This window comes from Hippopotamus amphibius, chromosome X (assembly GCF_030028045.1).
Source record: "Hippopotamus amphibius kiboko isolate mHipAmp2 chromosome X, mHipAmp2.hap2, whole genome shotgun sequence".
Lineage (NCBI taxonomy): Eukaryota > Metazoa > Chordata > Mammalia > Artiodactyla > Hippopotamidae > Hippopotamus > Hippopotamus amphibius.
Genome location: NC_080203.1, coordinates 1,859,520 through 1,876,766, shown reverse-complemented (window position 1 = coordinate 1,876,766; position 17,247 = coordinate 1,859,520). Strand labels below are relative to the sequence as shown.

The 17,247-nt window shown below is 41.0% G+C and overlaps 1 protein-coding gene across 1 annotated transcript in view; it reads right to left on the bottom strand.

Annotated features, from left to right (window-relative positions):
- Positions 1-14,152, bottom strand: part of F8 (coagulation factor VIII) — a 115,365-nt gene extending 101,213 nt beyond the window's left edge. The window contains exon 1 of the mRNA XM_057718062.1: positions 13,919-14,152. Coding sequence (XP_057574045.1) covers positions 13,919-14,064 — 146 coding nt within the window. The 5' untranslated portion in view covers positions 14,065-14,152. The remainder of the gene's footprint in view (positions 1-13,918) is intronic.
- Positions 14,153-17,247: the final 3,095 nt, after the last annotated feature.

Here is a 17,247-nt window from a genome sequence, read left to right as displayed (position 1 = left end):
ATTTTGGCCACACCTCACAGCACGCAGGATCTTAATTCCCTGACCAGGGATCAAACCTGCGCCCCCTGCAGTGGAAGCATGGAGTCCTATCCACTGGACCACCAGGGAAGTCCCCCAGTGCCCATTTTTGAATCAGGTTGTTTGTTTTCTTGTTGTCTTAAGGAGTTCTCTATATGTTCTAAATATTAATCCCTTATCAGACATATGATTTGTAAATATTTTCTCCCACTCTGTGAGTTCCTTTTTAACTCTGTTGATGTCTTGTGATTCATAAAATTTTAAACTTTTCATTAAGTCCAGTTTGTCTATTTTTTCTTTTGATGCCTGTGCATTTGATGTCATAGCCAAGACATCACTGCCAAATTCAATGTCATGAAGTTTTGTCCTACATTTTCTTCTAAGACTTTTATAGTTTCAGCTTTTCTATTTAGGCCTTTGATCAATTTGTTGTTAATTTTTATATGTGGTGCTACATAAGGGTTCAACTTCATTCTTTTGCATATGGATTTGCAGTTTTCCCAGCACCATTGTTGAGAAGACTGTCTTTTCCCCATTGAATGGTCTTGGAACCCTTGCAGAAAATCATTTGACCATATATGCAAGGGTTAATTTCTAGACTTTCTATTCTATTTCATTAGTCTACTTGTCTATATTTATCCCAGTGCTACACTGTTTTGATGACTGTAGCTTGGTAGTTAAGTGTTGAAATCAGGAAGTATGAGTTTTCCAACTTATTTCTTTCTTGTTTTTTAAGGCTGCACCACGTGGCCTGCAGGATCCTAGTTCCCTGATCAGTGATCAAACCCATGCCCCCTGTAGTGTAAGTGTGGAGTCCCAACCACTGGAATGCCAGGGAAGTCCCTCCAACTTCTTTCTTTTTTTGGCCAGGCCACTCAGCATGTGGGATTTTAGTTCCCTGACTGGGAATCAAACCTGTGCCCCCTGCACTGGAAGCTTGGAGTCTTAACCACTGGACTGCCAGGAAAACCCCCTCCAACTTTTGTTTTTCAGGAATATTTTGGCTATTCAGTGTCCCTTGAGAGGCCATATGAATTTTAGGATGGGTTTTTCTGTTTCAGTAAAAAACAACTTTGGCATTTCAATAGGGATCACATTGAATCTGTAGATCACTTGGGTAGTAATGACATCTTAACAATATTATCTTCTAATCCATGAACATGGGATTTTTTTTTCCATGGGATTTATTTATGTCTTTAATTTTTTCTGAAATATTTTTTAGTTTTCATTGTACAATTCTTTCACCTCCTTGTTAATTTAATTCCTAAGTATTTTGTTCTTTTGGATGTTATTGTAAATAGAATTGGCTTTTTAATTTTTTTTTAGATTGTTCACTGTTAACATATATAAATGCAACTCATTTTTGTGTGTTGACTTTGTATTTTGCTACTTTGCTGAATTCATTAGTCCTAACAGCTTTTTGGGTGGAATGTTTAGGGTTTTCTACACATAAGATCATATCTTCTACAAACAGAGATCATTTTGCTTCTTCCTTTATGATTTAGTTGACTTTTATTTCTTTTTCTTGTCTAATTGCTCTGGCTAGGATTTCCAGTGCTATGTCGAATAGAAGTGGGAAAAGTGGGCATCCTTGCTTTGTGCCTGATCTTAGAGGAAATTTTTTTCATCTTTTACCATTGAGTATTATGTTCACTGTGTGTTTTTCACATATGGCTTTTATTATGTTGAGGTAGTTTCCTTCTATTCCTAGTTTGTTGGGTGTTTTTATTATGAAGTGATGTGAAATTTTGTCAAATGATTGATTTTTGTGTATCAATTGAGATGATCATGTGTTGTTTTCCTTTATTTTATTAATGTTATGTATTATACTGATTGATTTTTATATGTAGAATCAACCTTACATTACAGGAATAACTCCCACTTGGTCATGGTGTATAATCCTTTTCATATGCTGCTAAATTCAGTTTGCTAGTATTTTGTTGAAGATTTTTGCATCAATGTTCATAAGGGATATTGTTCCATAGTTTTATTGTAGTGTCTTTGTCTGGCTTTGGTATCAGGATAATGTTGGCCTTAGAATGAGTTAGGGAGTGATCTCTCCTCTCCAATTCTTTGGAAAAGATTGAGAAGGATTGGTGTTAAGAATTTTTAAATTTTTTAAAAAGGTGATGTAACTTACAAAGCAGGCAATGACACTCTTGTTTTTCAGCCCAGCATGTAAGGAGCTTAGAAGTCATCACTCCATCCTAACAGCAAATAAAAAGCTGAACAAACTGAAAAATCAAAAACTCTTCTTAGATCCATCAAAGAAGTGAAGTCACAGAGAAAACTGCTGCCCCCAAAATTAGAGAGACAGACAGGTGAATGCAGAGAATCACAACTTACTAGAACAGAAACCTTCAAGCAGAAATGCGTGTGGGAACCAGTGGTGTAATAGGAAAACCTGAATTGTAATTGATGAATTGCTGGAGGCTTTCTATAGAGATGTCTGAAAGTTAAAAATTTCAGGAGCTCTCAGTAACTGGAGTTATCGGATCTCCCTCCTCCCCGCTCCCCCACCCCACTTTTGTGAGTTTTACCTCCAGGAACTCTACTAGGTCCGTACAGTGAATATTAGAAAAAAATCTCCTCAGAGGGAGAGGAAATGTATCCACTTAAAATACGCCTGCCCTTTACCACTGGTTCCCACAGAAACTTCTGACGCTGAAAAGGAGAGAGAAAAAAAGAGCCTGAAAAAAAAAAACTCACCAGGATAGAATATCTAAGACTTGTGGGACAACTACAAAAGGTGCAAGATACACATAATAGGAATATCAGAAGATGAAAGAGACAAAATAACAGAAGCAATATTTGAATCAAAAATGATTGAGAATTTACCCAAATTAATGTCAGACACCAAACCACAGATCCAGGAAGCTCAGAGGACACTAAGCATGATAAATGCTCAAAAAATCTATTGTTAGGCATATCATATTTGAATTTCAGAAAATCAAAGATAAAGAAAAAATACTGAAAGAAACCACAGGAAAAACACCTTACCTAAAGAGGAGCAAAGAAAAGAATTACAATCAACTTCTCTTCAAAAACCATGCAAGCAAGAAGAGAGTGGAATAAAATATTTAAACTGTGGAGAGAAAAGAGCCAATAAACCTAGAATTCTGTACCTTGTGAAACTATGCTTCATCAGTGAAGGTGAAATAAAGATTTTTCTTAAACAAACAAAAATTGAGGGAATTTGTTGCCAGTAGACCTCTCTTGCAAGAGATATTAAAACAAATTCTTCACAAAGAAGGAAATTAATATAGGTCAGAAACTAGGATCTACAGAAAGAAAGGAAAAGTATCAAAGAAGGAATAAGTGAAGGGAACATCTGAAACCAAGCAGGACCCTGTGGGATCTTACCAAGGACAGACCCCCAGCATGGCTCCTGCCTCTTTTTTTAGAAAAGCTTTACCCTCTAGGCCTTGCCCGAGTTCCAAAGAGCAAATTTCATCAGAGAAATGCAGAAAGAAAGGAAAACAGTCAAGCAAGACAAAATAATAATAGTTTAGCCATAAAAGAAAGTCAAGGACCTTTAGGTCCTCCTCAAGGGCCATAGGTAATACCGAGTCATATCCTTGAGTTGTTTTGCAGATACTGAAACCCCCACCAGGTGGAAGAAGTTAACTGCATGCTGACCACCAGCATGTAGACCCCAGAGCATTGGAACCAGAAGGCTGATGATGTTGACTGACCCCCGAAGTACCACTGTTACCTCAGCACCAACCAGTCAGAAGGATGTACATGCACTGACCAGGCATCCTGCGACCCCCTCCCTCACCTTGCCTTTAAAAACCCTGCCCTGAAAGCCATCGGGGAGGTGGGCTCTTTTGAGCATGAGCTGCCCGGTCTCCTTGCTTTGCGCCTTGCAGTAAACGCTGCATTTTCCTTCACCACAACCCAGCATCAGTAGATCGGCCTCACTGTGGGAGGGCAAGCAGATCCAAGTTTGGTTCAGTAACATATCCACCATGGAAACCGCACCAAACCAGGAAGGAAACAGAATGACCCAGCCATGGTGGAGACTATGCATGGGCCCAACATCACAGGCTCACCAAGGCTGCTCTAGCTACTGCTGTTGTAAACGGCCAGCTTGCCAGGAACAGAGACCAACACTAAAGCCCTGATATGTCCTCATTCCTCAAGAAAACGATCCAGACACTTGGTTAGCCTCAGTGAGGCCCAATTAACTCCTCCCAATAAAATCCCTGCACACACCCATGCAGAAAAGAAAAAAAGCAGACAATTCTTTTTTTCTTTCCCCAAAATTTGTGTGCTTAAAAGCTATAAAATCAATCACCCAAGGAACCACAGACGTTGTCACTCCTTGCACGATGTTGGTTGGCCACATCGCCTTTCATCCGATTTGCTCTCAGGTCATTCACCGGCAGCTCTCAGTGTGCGTAAATACCGCCACCCCCGGTTCGCAGAAGCCCCCTGGGCACGACCGGCAGCTCACAAGGCCCCGACGCGCGGCCCAGCGAAAGGGCAGCTGTGAGGCCGTCCCGGCTGCTCCGGGAGGCGCGCGGCGGCCGCGCTCCGGCGACGCGGGCACCCGGCGGGGCGGAAGCCCCGGGCGGGCCCCGAGCGCGCGGCCCCGAGAGGCGGGCCCGAACCGCGCGGGCCACGAAGACGGGCGCGTGGAAGCGGGGACGCGGCAGGCGCGGCTCGGCAGCTTCGCGGGGCTGGCGCGCGGCGCGGCGGGCCGGGAACGCGGGCGGGAAGAGGCGCGCACACGGGCACGCGCACCACACCGCCGCTCGCGGAGCCCGCGGAGCCCGGGCGGGAAGCAGCCGCCCAGGGAGCGAGGGCGCGGCCCCCGGAGAAGGCGCGGGGCTCGGCCGCGCCTGAGACATGCCGCGCCCGCGCCTGACGGGGCGGCGGCCCTTCCCGCGCGCGCAGGCTGCGGGCAGCCTCGGAGGGCTCCACCCAACACGCTCCTCGAAGGCGGGCCGCGTCTGGCGTAGACCTCCCTCAAGGACGCTGCCCGAGGAGGCAAAGAGGAGGCCGGCGTCGCTCTCGCCTCCCTGCCCTCCCTGCCCCCTCCCCTCCCAGGGAGCCTTGCGTGTCACTCCGCCCCAGGGCTTCCAGGACACCCGAGAAGGCGCGTGCGGGGGCGGCTCAGCCAGCCCAGGGCCGGGACACATGGCTCTCTGCGCTGGCTGAGGGCCAGAAGCCAGCGTGCTGATTAAGGAAGCCCTTCCAGTAAAAGGGGCTCACTGACGGAGGAAGGCGTGGGGTTCTGCATGGACCAGAGGGCACAAGCTGGCTGAATGAGCAGATTGTGAGAGGCCCATCTTATGTACTCTTGTTACACGGCCACCTTTACCTCAAGTCACACCCATAGCCACTGCAGGATCCCTGACGACCAGCTGCTAGGGGAGCTTTATTTACAGATGGGTCAGTTGGGTATGCAGATGCAAGCCAAGCAGGTGACTGCTGCTGTATTACAGCCCCACTTAGGGATGGAGGAAAATCTCCCAATGGGCCAAATTTTGGCTAATATCGTTGGTTGTTCACTTCAAGTAGAAGGAGAAACGGCCCAAGGTTCAAATGGATACAGACTAATGGACAGCAGCAAATATCTTGGCTGTCTGTTCAGGGGCCTAGAAGAAAAAGGACTGGAAGGTCAAGGACAAGGATGTCTGGGGTGAAGGCATATTAGTGAGTGGGTACAAAATAAAAAGACCTTCGTGTCATGTGTTAATGCCATCAGACAGTATCTACTGTGGAAGAAGCTCAAAACAATAACATAGACAAAATGACTGACAGTTCCTCTCAGCCAGCCTGTACACGGCCATCTCGGAGCTGGCAAGACGTGAGCTAAGTGGCCATGGCAGCGAGGAAAGAATTAATGCTTGGACCCGAAAGCAAGGGTTCCCACAGACTAAGGTTCATTTAACTAGTGTTGCCTCCCAAAATCCAACCTGTCAGCAACAGGAACCAATGCTCGGTGGTCTAGAAGGTCCTCACGGCAAAAACCTAAGAGCCTCACTGAATGAGAAGCCAGGGGCGCCACTGGACACCTGGGGCTACCGCACGCAGAGCCGCACACCAGACGAGAAGCCCCCGGGGCGGGTCACACCCCAGGGCAGCCACAGCAGCTGAGGGGCGCCGTGCCATGGCCCTGGGGCCGGGAGAAGCCGCCCCCGATGCAGGGGAGGACACTGCGGGTGAGTGAGTGGGGGCTGTGATGGAGACACGGAGGGGATGGCCAGGAAACTACTCGAACCCGGCCACCCGGGGGCTGGGTGCTGCTGGAGGACAGCCTTCAGCTCTGGTCTCTTGGGAGAGGGGCCCGCGGGGCTCACGCCCCGCCCACAGTGGCCTGGACGCCCCTTCCCCAAAGCAGCCCACTGGCCCTTTCCGGGGGGCCACGCCCATTCCCAGAGCAGACCACACCCCCTTTCTGGAGCGGGTCACGCCCCCTTCCCGGGATAGCCCCTCCCTGGGATAGTCACGCCCTCCCTTGATAGCCACGCCCCCTTCCCAGGACAGCCTGTGCTTAATCACTGATCAGTGTGGAGACACAGGGGGCCTGGCCGCGTTGGCCCAACTGGGACAACTCGGAAGGGTCATTCCAGCTCCAGAACTCTTTGTAGGGCTGGCCTGCACGGCAGCCCCGCTTCTCCCTCTGCCCTCCCCTGCTTCCCAAGTATTGATTCCAAGAACGCTCTAAATAAAAGTCCTGCACGTTGATCTCCATCTCACTGTCTGCCTCTGGGGACCCCAAACCGTGATAATAATTCATATTTAAATGTGCTCTAATTTCATCTATCTCTGGAAATTTCCATGGCACTAGCCTAGGCATAGACCTACATGGTCTTTAGTTATTTAACATTATTTGATGCCTATATATTTGAGTATACTCCTCCCTTCAGTTCATTTGTTCCATCTCCTGGCCACTTGGAGACTATGCCCTTGCACAGTCATCAACTTGTCCCTAGTTTGTTCCCTTTCCCTTTCCCCATTCCATCTCCTTGGTTCTGCTGAGTGTACCCTACTCAGTTTCTCCAAAGTTTCGATTGGTTTCTAACAAGACTCAGACCCATGTCCAGAGACAGGTATTTTGACATATACTAGCACAGTACTATCAATTTAATATTTCTGACTAAAATGAAAATATAAGACACAAAAAATGTTGACTAGATCAAGAGCTTGGAAGAGCACAGAAGGAACAGGATCACGAGCCCACAGAAACAATGTTTTCTCTCTCTGTATCTTAAGAGTCCACTTCCAGGGAGCCCCACCTGAAACAAAGAGTGAGGGTGGCTGAGCTTGAGTCACTAACTTGACTAGGGACGTGATTTATGTCTACGATTCAGGGTAATCTGCACAGTAAGTGACAAAATGTTCCCGGGTTCACAGGTTTTACTCCTTCCTAATTTACGTGGGGTTTTGTTTGTGTATTTCCCTTGGGATTTGATATATAAAATCTTGCCAAATATATTTGGCAAGTGTCCTTGACCTGGACTGTTCTTTCACATTTTATCTAAAACCAATCGGAAAACCTATTCTATTCCCTGACCCTTGCTTAGAAGAAGTTGAGCAGCTGCAGGAATAGATAATAAAGAACTGAATTTCCCCAGATGTTTATTTCAAACTTTGGCAGAGGTTGTCAGGATGTGTCCAGAGTCAGCTTATCCTGTTAATCAGTATCAAAATAATCTAGACTATAAAATGGTATCATCAAAATAAAAATTCTGTCAACTTTTTCCTGGTAAATATGCGTGACTGCCTATAAAACAACAGAAAGCTGGATAACAAATAAATCACTTTCTCCATTCAATTCAGTTTTATACTCAGAGTGTTATTCACTATACCTCAGCCTGCATGCTTGATGAAAGCTATAATACAAGCACAATGTATTAAGTACAAATACTTTAATATTAATTTTCAAAAAGATCAACATTACCAGATAAATGTTCAATGGTTCATTTACATACCAGGCTAGTGACCATCTGGGCCTCTACGTCAGGATCACTAACACTGCACAACCACAGGCTTGGATCCCTTCCTTACGCCACACACGAAGTACTAAATAGAGGAGCTAAAACAATGAAACTCTTAGAAGAAAACACAGGTGTAAATCTTTGTGACTTTGGATTTGGCAATGGCTTTTTAGATATGACAGCAAAAGCACAAGCAACCAGCAGAAAAAAAGAAGTAGATAAGTTGAAGTTTGTTAAAATGAAAACCTTTGTGCTGGGAGAAAATACTGAAAACAGGTACATCTGAAAATGTACTTGTATCCAGAATACATAAAGAATTCTCAAAACTCAAGAATAATAAGACAACCCAATTTAAAAATGGGCCAAAGATTTGAATAAACATTTTATTAAAGATACAGGAATGGTCAATTACATATGAAAAATGCTCAGCATCTTTAGTTATCAGAGAAATGTAAATTAAACATACAGTAAGATACCACCACATAGTCATTAAAATTACTAAAATTAAATACTGGTAACATCAAATATTGTCCAGTATGTGTTGCCACTGGCACTTTCATGCATTGTTGGTGACAGTACAAAATGGTACAACCAGTCCAGAAATCTGTCGGTAGCTTCTTACAAAGTTAAACATGTGTTTTCGCATGATCTGGCAATTTCACTCCTAGATATTTAGCTAAGATAAATGAAAGCAGATGGCCACACAAAAACTTGTACAGGAATGTTCACAGCAGGTTTATTTATGTTAGCCCCTGGAAACAATCCAAAGGTCCATGTGGCAGTGAAAAGATATACACATTGTGATATTCCCGTAATGGAGCAGTAATCGGCAATAAAAAGGACAGAACAACTTCACGCAACAACGTAGGTGAATTTCCAAATCATGATGCTTAAGATAAAAAGGCAGACACTGAAGAGTGCATACTGTATGAATCTACTGATATGAAAGTCTTGTAAAGTCAAAAGCGAATCTGTAATTCCAGAAAGGAGCTTGTTGCCTGGTGCCAGGTCAGGGTAGAGAGACTCACTGAAAAGCTGCAGAATGATTGAATATGGTGGTGCCTATGTAACCTGTATGCATTTTGATGTACATTTGCCAAAATGTATCAAATTGTACATGTAAAAATCTGTGTGTTTCATTGTATGTAAATGACACCTGTGGTAGGCAAAATGTTGTCCCTCATGACCTTTGCCCTTTGGTGTTATGCTCACAAATATGTTCTGTTACATGGCCGAAGAAATTTGGCAGATGGAATTCAAGTTGCTGATCAGTTGATCTCGAGATGGGGAGGTTATCTTGAAATGTCTGGAAAGAGACTTGATGCACTCTTGCTAGCATGAAGATGGAGGATGCTGCATGGAAACTGAGAGAAGGAACTAAATTCCAATTGAGCCTGGAAGTGGAGTCACCCACAGAGCCTCCAGTAAGGAGCAAAGCCCTGTCAACGCCTTGATTTTGGCCTTGTATGATCCTGAGCAGAGTACCTAGTGGAGCCCACCCGGACTTCTGACCCGCTGAAACTGTGAGGTAATAAATGGATGTTGTTACAAACTGCTAAGTTTGAAGTAATTTGTTACACAGCAATAGGAAACTAATAGGACACTCAAAGTTGATCCAAATACCAAAAAAAAAAAAGAACAAAAAAACTTGACAAGCAAATTAAAAATGTGATTAAAAATCATGTTTCTAAATGAAATCAAAGAGGATGTTACAAACTCTACTGAAAACAATGAAAAGAAAATGTTATAACATAACTTATGGGATATGGAAAAGGTGCTCTCAGAGAAAAATGTACAGCTTCAAATGCCTTCACTGTTAAAAACAAAGGACAGAAGAAAGAGAAAAGAACATATTACCTTCCCCAAGGTATTAGAAAAAATATAGCATGACAAGCCAAAAGAAACTATCACTGATAAAGATAAAATCTGAAAATAAGTGAAACAGAAAAAATAACTAGAAAGAACAAAAAAGCCAGAAGCTCATTATTTGAAAAGACCATCCACAACAACAAAATAGAGAAATCCCTGGTAAACTTGTTCATGGATAAAAGATAAATAGCAAAGATTTAGGAATTTAAGAATGAGAAAAGGCAACAAAATTGAAAAAATAAAGGAAACAATTTCCTAGAAAGGTATAAAATTATTAAAGCTGACCCCAAAAATAAGTTGAAATTTTGATTTGACTAGTTAACATAGAAGAGCCTGAAAGGATAATTAAAGATACTGCAAATGTCACTTGGACCAAATGGATTCATTGGTGAGTCTTATCTAACTTTAAAACAAAAGATAACGCTAGTGTTACTTGAGCTATGCTAGGCGATGGAAGAGGACAGAATACTTACCAATTCATTTAATAAAGCCAATAAAACTTTAATGCCAAAATCTAATAATAATTGTAAAAAATAAAGCTATATATCCAGAAAAAATGAAAATACTAATTTGAAAAGATATATGCACCCCAATGTTCATGGCAGCACTATTTACAATAGCCAAGGCATGGAAACAACCCAAGTGCCCATCAACAGACAATTGGCTTAAGAAAATGTGTTTTATAAACACACACACACACACACACACACACACAATGGACTACTACTCAGCCATAAAAAAGAATAGAATCTTGCCATCTACAGCAACATGGATGGACATAGAGAATATGATGCTTAGTGAAATATCAGACAGAGAAAGACAAATACTATATATTTTGCTCATATGTGAAATCTAAAAAATAATACCAATGAATATACATGCAAAACAGAAACAGACTCACAGATATAGAAAACAAACTTACAGGTACCAAAGGATAGTGGGAAGGGGGAGGGACAAATTAAGGATACAAACTATTATATATAAAATAGATAAGCAACAGGATATACAGTATAGCGTGGGGAACTATAACCATTATCTTGTAAAAACCTATGATGGAAGATAATATGTAAAATACTGAATCACTATGCTTTACACTTGAAACTAACACAGAATTATAAAGCGACTATAGTTAAATTAAAAAGTAAAGCTATAGATCAGTCCCACATAATAAAGGCACACAGTGATTAAAGAAATATTAGCACATAAAACCCAGCAATAATCAAATTGTATGAACATTAGATTTTACTCAAAGAATGTAAAGATATTTAATGTCAGGAAGTTTATTGACATAATCAATTTGTCCTCAGCATATTAAAGGACAAAATTTATATGATGCTAGAATGCTGAAAAGCCATTTCTAATGAAAATTTTATGGCAAATGGGAATAGAAGTAACAAAGATCACTTATCAAAAACAAAGAGCAAATGTTATTCTAAAAAGCAAAAAATGAAGACTGTTTCAAGTAAAATCAATAAGCTAAGAAAAAATAATTGATTAAACATTGGAAAAGAGGTAGAATCTGTCATTTTAAATATGATTCAATACCTATAGAGACTGTCGTGTAAAATTATTAGAATTTGTATGGGAATTCGGTAAGGTAGTTAGATTTGAGATGAATGTACACAAACCAATAGCTTTTCTCTGTTCTGGTACTTAACATCAAGAACGTAGGAGAAAACATTTGATTAACAATAGCAACATATTTGTAAAATGCATAGGGATAAATGTCATAATAATTTACATGTATTAGATTAATAAAATTTATGTAAAAGTTTAATGAAATTCCAATTAGAATCACAACAGGGCTTGGCTTTTTTTAATTGGAAAAATATTTCAACATTTTTACATGAAAGAATAAAATGCCTAAGGAATGCTAAGAAAGGTACCAAAAAAGCAGTGAGCATTGATTTCACTGACCAGATATCTGAAGATATTACAGACCCACTGTAATAAAATCGATATGGTTTTGGCATAGCAAGATAAAAGTAGATCAGTGAAACAGCATAATGAATCCAGAAATAGATATTAATATATATGAGAATTTTATATGATGAAGGTTTTTATTCAAATTCATGGCAAAAGATGTGTTGTTTGAGAACTGGTGCCTTGCAATAGACTATTGAACTGGATGGAAATAAAACTAGACAGATCCCACTCCCATACCGTATACAAAAATAATTATCAGATGAATTGAAGCCATAAATGTAAAAACCAAAACAGTAAAAATCTTGCAAGAGAATCTGGGAGAATAAGCACACTTCATGTGCAGAAAACTTTAACCAACACTGGTAACTCTGAAAATATGAAAGAAAATATAGATATACTTGACTATAAAAATTAAAAGCTTTTCTGGTCAAAGTTATAAACAAAGTCAATAGATAGACAATAGGTCTTGGGCGAAATTGCAATATACATTAGTATATTAATGTAGTATAACAAAGGGTTAACACTTGTAAGAATAAAATGATTGGCATAATTTTAAAAAATGGAGCCCAAAGAAACATGGGCAAAACATATGAATAGTCAAATCTCAAAATATAAATGCAATAGTCGACAAGCATTTGAAAAGATGTTCAACCTCAAAGAAATAAAAGGAGTGCCATTAATGTAATGATGTAATATTACTCCATACCTACTAGACTGGCAACAGTTAAAAAGCAAGATAAAACTTATTGCTGATGTGAATGCGGGGAGAGCAGTCTATATGTTGGTGGTAGAAATGATTGAAAAGGTCTGGCCTTTTGGGAAATTAAAACAAAAAAGGAAATATTCCCTTCATTCCAGCAATATCCCTCTTGAGAACCTGTCCTATAGGAATAAAAGCATCAGTATTGAATGATATAGGATATAATGGCCAAAAAACTGGAATAATGTGGAATTTTATATAGCCACTGAAAAGATTGAATTGAAGTTATGCCAACTGACTTGGACAGAATTCTATTACGTGTTAATGAGTGAGAAGTGTATAATATCCCATTTTTGTAAAACAAACAATGACCAAGAAAACGTTTATGTGCATGTATGTGTATATGTCTGTGTATGTGAATATATGTTACCATACTAGGGCTACCTGATTGGGGATAATCAAGAAGGGGGCTTAAGTAGAAGGAGGGTGGGGAGCAAGGCAAAAAGAACAAAAAAGATTGTGACGTATGTATGACATGGCCATATTTAATATTCACATTACCATTATATATGTATTGGGTTTAAATCTTTACAATACACATTTTAAAAAAACAAAACAAAATTTAAAATAAATGACTTCAGCATTCAACTCAATAAGCAAAAAGACCAACTAAATGAACCAAAGGAAATTAGGAAGAAGAAATGAATTGAGGAAGGTAAAAACAGAAACTGATAGAACCAAAGGATGGTTCCTGACAAAAGCAATAAAATTGAGAAACTTCCTGGAACTATTATTTGTAAGAGAGGTAAAGAGAACATACAGAAGCTAAGAATGGAGCTATAACTACAAACACAGAACAGTTTAACAATATTACAAGACTATTATGTAACTTGATACCAATACTTTATCAAATCTAGGGATAACAGATTGCTTTCTAAGAAAATGTATATAACCAATATTGACTGAAGAAGAGGTAGAAAATCCGAATAAATCAATGACCATAGATAATATTGGAAAGATTACTTAATACTACTCTCCCCAAATGCACCAGAACCCAGAAAAGATGAAAAGCTTCTGAACTCATGGCTAATACTATCTTTACACCAAAATCGTGTCTACTATTGATGGGTCTTATTGCTCTTCTCCTTACGGACGCTTGCGGGGCAGACTGAGAGAAGTTTCATTCTGTCTCTTATGCTCCTTGCCTCTTTGCCGTCACTCCACTCCACTCTCTAGTTTCCAGAGTGGCAGCACGTGACAAAGAGAAGCCATGGACAAAACAGGAAAAAATCAACAAATAGGTTAGATCTATGAAAAGGACTAGCAATTACTTGGAAATGCTTTTTCTGGGTTTAAGTAGCATCACAGCCATCCTAACCTGATGTCTGCACCTTCCTCCAGCCAGAGTCACATTCCCACCATCCTGGCCAGCCTCTCTAGAACAGGCCTTTACCTTGTGTCCGCGTGCAGCTCACTGAGCAGTTCACTTTGCATATAGTCCCAGGACAGTTCCACCGCGCCCAGATAGTATCTTCTGATGGCACCAGAGCTGAAGGGCAAAAGGCACAGAAAGAAGCAGGTGGAGAGCACTATTTGCATGGCTCTGGTTGCTAGAAAATGTTCGACTGGAGAAACAAAAGATTAATTCTTCTCTAAGATATATCTTTGGCTCCCAGGAGAAAAAAGGTAATTTTCTATAATTTAGTGAAAAGTCCCAAAATTTTCGCAAAGGACTTTAGGGAACATGACTGGCTGGATGGGACAGCAGAATTAGCACTCAGCAGTGGCGGATAGGATTGCTTCCTTTTTGGCAGTGGGAAGCAGCCACAGGAAGAACCGAGTAGGAAAAGGGAGGCTGAGCTAAAGCTTAACCCGTTCACCTCTGAAAGCAGCAGGGGTTCGAGAATGCTGCTTTGCTCAGAACCTTTGAGGAAAGGAAAGAGGGGGCTGAAGGTGAAGGGGAGCTCCAATCTGTGTTCATAGTCCTAGCACACTCTGACCCTCTTTCTTTGTAGCAGCAGCAAGAGACCCTAAGGATGTTGTCGAAGATTCTGGAATCCATCTGCACCAGCAAGAGTAACCCGTATTCTAATAGTCTCCCTGCTTCTACGCTTGCCCCTCACACAGACACCACTGAATGACCTTTAAAACCATAAAGCAGATCCAGTTACTTCTTTGCCCAGAACTCTCCACTGGCTTCTGACCTCACTCAGAGTAAAATCCTACATTTTGACCATGGCCTAGAGTCTTTCCCATGGTCTGCATGTCCCTTCTCCCCACCTCCAAGGTTCCATCTCACTCCGGCTACTGGCCTCCTTGCTCTTCCTTAAAACAGCCAGCACACCCTTGCACCCGGACCTTAGCACCTGCCGTTTCCTCTACCTGAAACACCTTTCCACGGATCGCATGTTTCCACTCCCACATCTGCTGCAAGTCTTAGCTCAAATCTCCCCCTTCTAATGAGCTCAAATCTGGACCAGCGCCTTAACACTGTAAGCTCTCCACCCCCACCAGCACTACTGGTATCCCTCCTTGCTTCATTTTCTTTCTTTCTTTTTTTTTTTTTATTGCTTATTTGTTTTGGCTTGTTTTTTTTTTCTTTTTAATTTTTAATTTTTTTATTTTTTACAATAAACTGCATATATTTAGAGTGTACAATTTGGTATCCCAATCTCCCAATTCATTCCCCCCCAACCCTCCCCGCTTTCCCCACTTGGTGTCCATATGTTTGTTCTCTACATCTCTGTCTCTATTTCTGCCTTGCAAACTGGTTGATTTGTACCATTTTTCTATAGTCCTCATATATGTGTTAATATACGATATTTGTTTTTCTTTTTCTGACTCACTTCACTCTGTAGGACAGTCTCTAGGTCCATCCATGTCTCTACAAATGTCCCAGTTTCATTGCTTTTTACAGCTGAGTAATATTCCATTGTATGTATGTACCACATCTTCTTTATCCATTCATCTGTTGATAGACATTTAGGTTGCTTCCCTGTCCTGGCTGTTGTAAATAGTGCTGCAATGAACATTGGAGTGCATGTGTCTTCTTGAATTATGGTGTTCTCTGGGTATATGCCCAGGAGTGGGACTGCTGGGTCATATGGTAGTTCTATTTTCAGTTTTGCAAGGAACCTCCATACTGTTTTCCATAGTGGCTGTATCAATTTACATTCCCACCAACAGTACGAGAGTGTTCCCTTTTCTCCACACCCTCTCCAGCATTTACTGTTTGTAGATTTTCTGATGATGCCCATTCTCACCAGTGTGAGGTGATACCTCATTGTCGTTTTGATTTGCATTTCTCTAATAATTAGTGATGTTGAGCAGCTTTTCATGTGCCTCTTGGCCCTCCGTATGTCTTCTTTGGAGAAACGCCTATTTAGGTCTTCTGCCCATTTTTGGATTGGGTTGTTTGTTTTTTTGATATTGAGCTGCATAAACTGTTTATATATTTTGGAGATTAATCCTTTGTTGATTTGTTTGCAAATATTTTCTCCAATTCTGAGGGTTGTCTTCTTGTCTTGCTTATAGTTTCCTTTGCTGTGCAGAAGCTTTGAAGTTTCATTAGGTCCCACTTATTTATTTTTGTTTTTATTTCCATTATTCTAGGGGGTGGATCAAAAAAGATCTTGCTGTTATTTACATCGAAGAGTGTTCTTCCTATGTTTTCCTCCAAGAGTTTTATAGTGTCTGGCCTTACATTTAGGTCTTTTATCCATTTTGAGTTTATTTCTGTGTATGGTGTTAGGAATTGTTCTAATTTCATTCTTTTTCATGTAGCTGTCCAGTTTTCCCAGCACCACTTATTGAAGAGGCTGTCTTTTCTCCATTGTATATCCTTGCCTCCTTTGTCATAGGTTAGTTGACCATAGTTTATCTCTGGGCTTTCTATCCTGTTCCATTGATCTATATTTCTGTGTTTGTGCCAGTACAATACTGTCTTGATCACTGCAGGCTTATAGTATAGCCTGAAGTCAGGAAGCCTGATTCCACCAACTGCGTCTTTCCTTCTCAAGATTGCTTTGGCTATTCGGGGTCTTTTGCGTTTCCATACAAATCGTAAAATTTCTTGTTCTAGTTCTGTGAAAAATGCCATTGGTAATTTGATCGGGATTGCATTGAATGTGTAAATTGCTGTCGGTGATATAGTCATTTTCACAATGTTGATTCTTCCAATCCAAGAACGTGGTATATCCCTCCATCTGTTTGTGTCGTCTTTGATTTCTTTCATGACTGTCTTATAGTTTTCTGAGTACAGGTCTTTTACCTCCTTGGTTAGGTTTATTCCTAGGTATTTTATTCTTTTTGTTGCAATGGTGAATGGGATTGTTTCCTTTATTTCTCTTTCTGATCTTTCATTATTGTCCTTGCTTCATTTTCTTACGAAGCTCTCATAACTACCCAGCTCCATGTATTTATTTCTCTTGCATCATTGCCACCTGATGCTTCTTAAGGTTGTTTACATTTGACGCAAGTATAGGCTATATCTCCTTACATCCAAATATAGCCATGCTGAGCTCAGCCATGAGCCTACTCAGTTTAATGTATATTAGAAGGCAGGAGAGCCTCCCCAAGGGCCTCAAAGTATAGAAACTAAAAAGGACCCTGATCAGGGTTTCTATAAGAAGTGTTATCATAGAGAGTCCAGTTCTGCATAGATAAGAATGTGTTTGGGAGCAATTGCAAAGATATTGTCCAGCTTGGAAACAATCAGGAAGAAGCCCTTAAGGTAAACATTTGCTGAGACCTTCTGTCTGCCAGGCACAGCTTTGCAGAGAT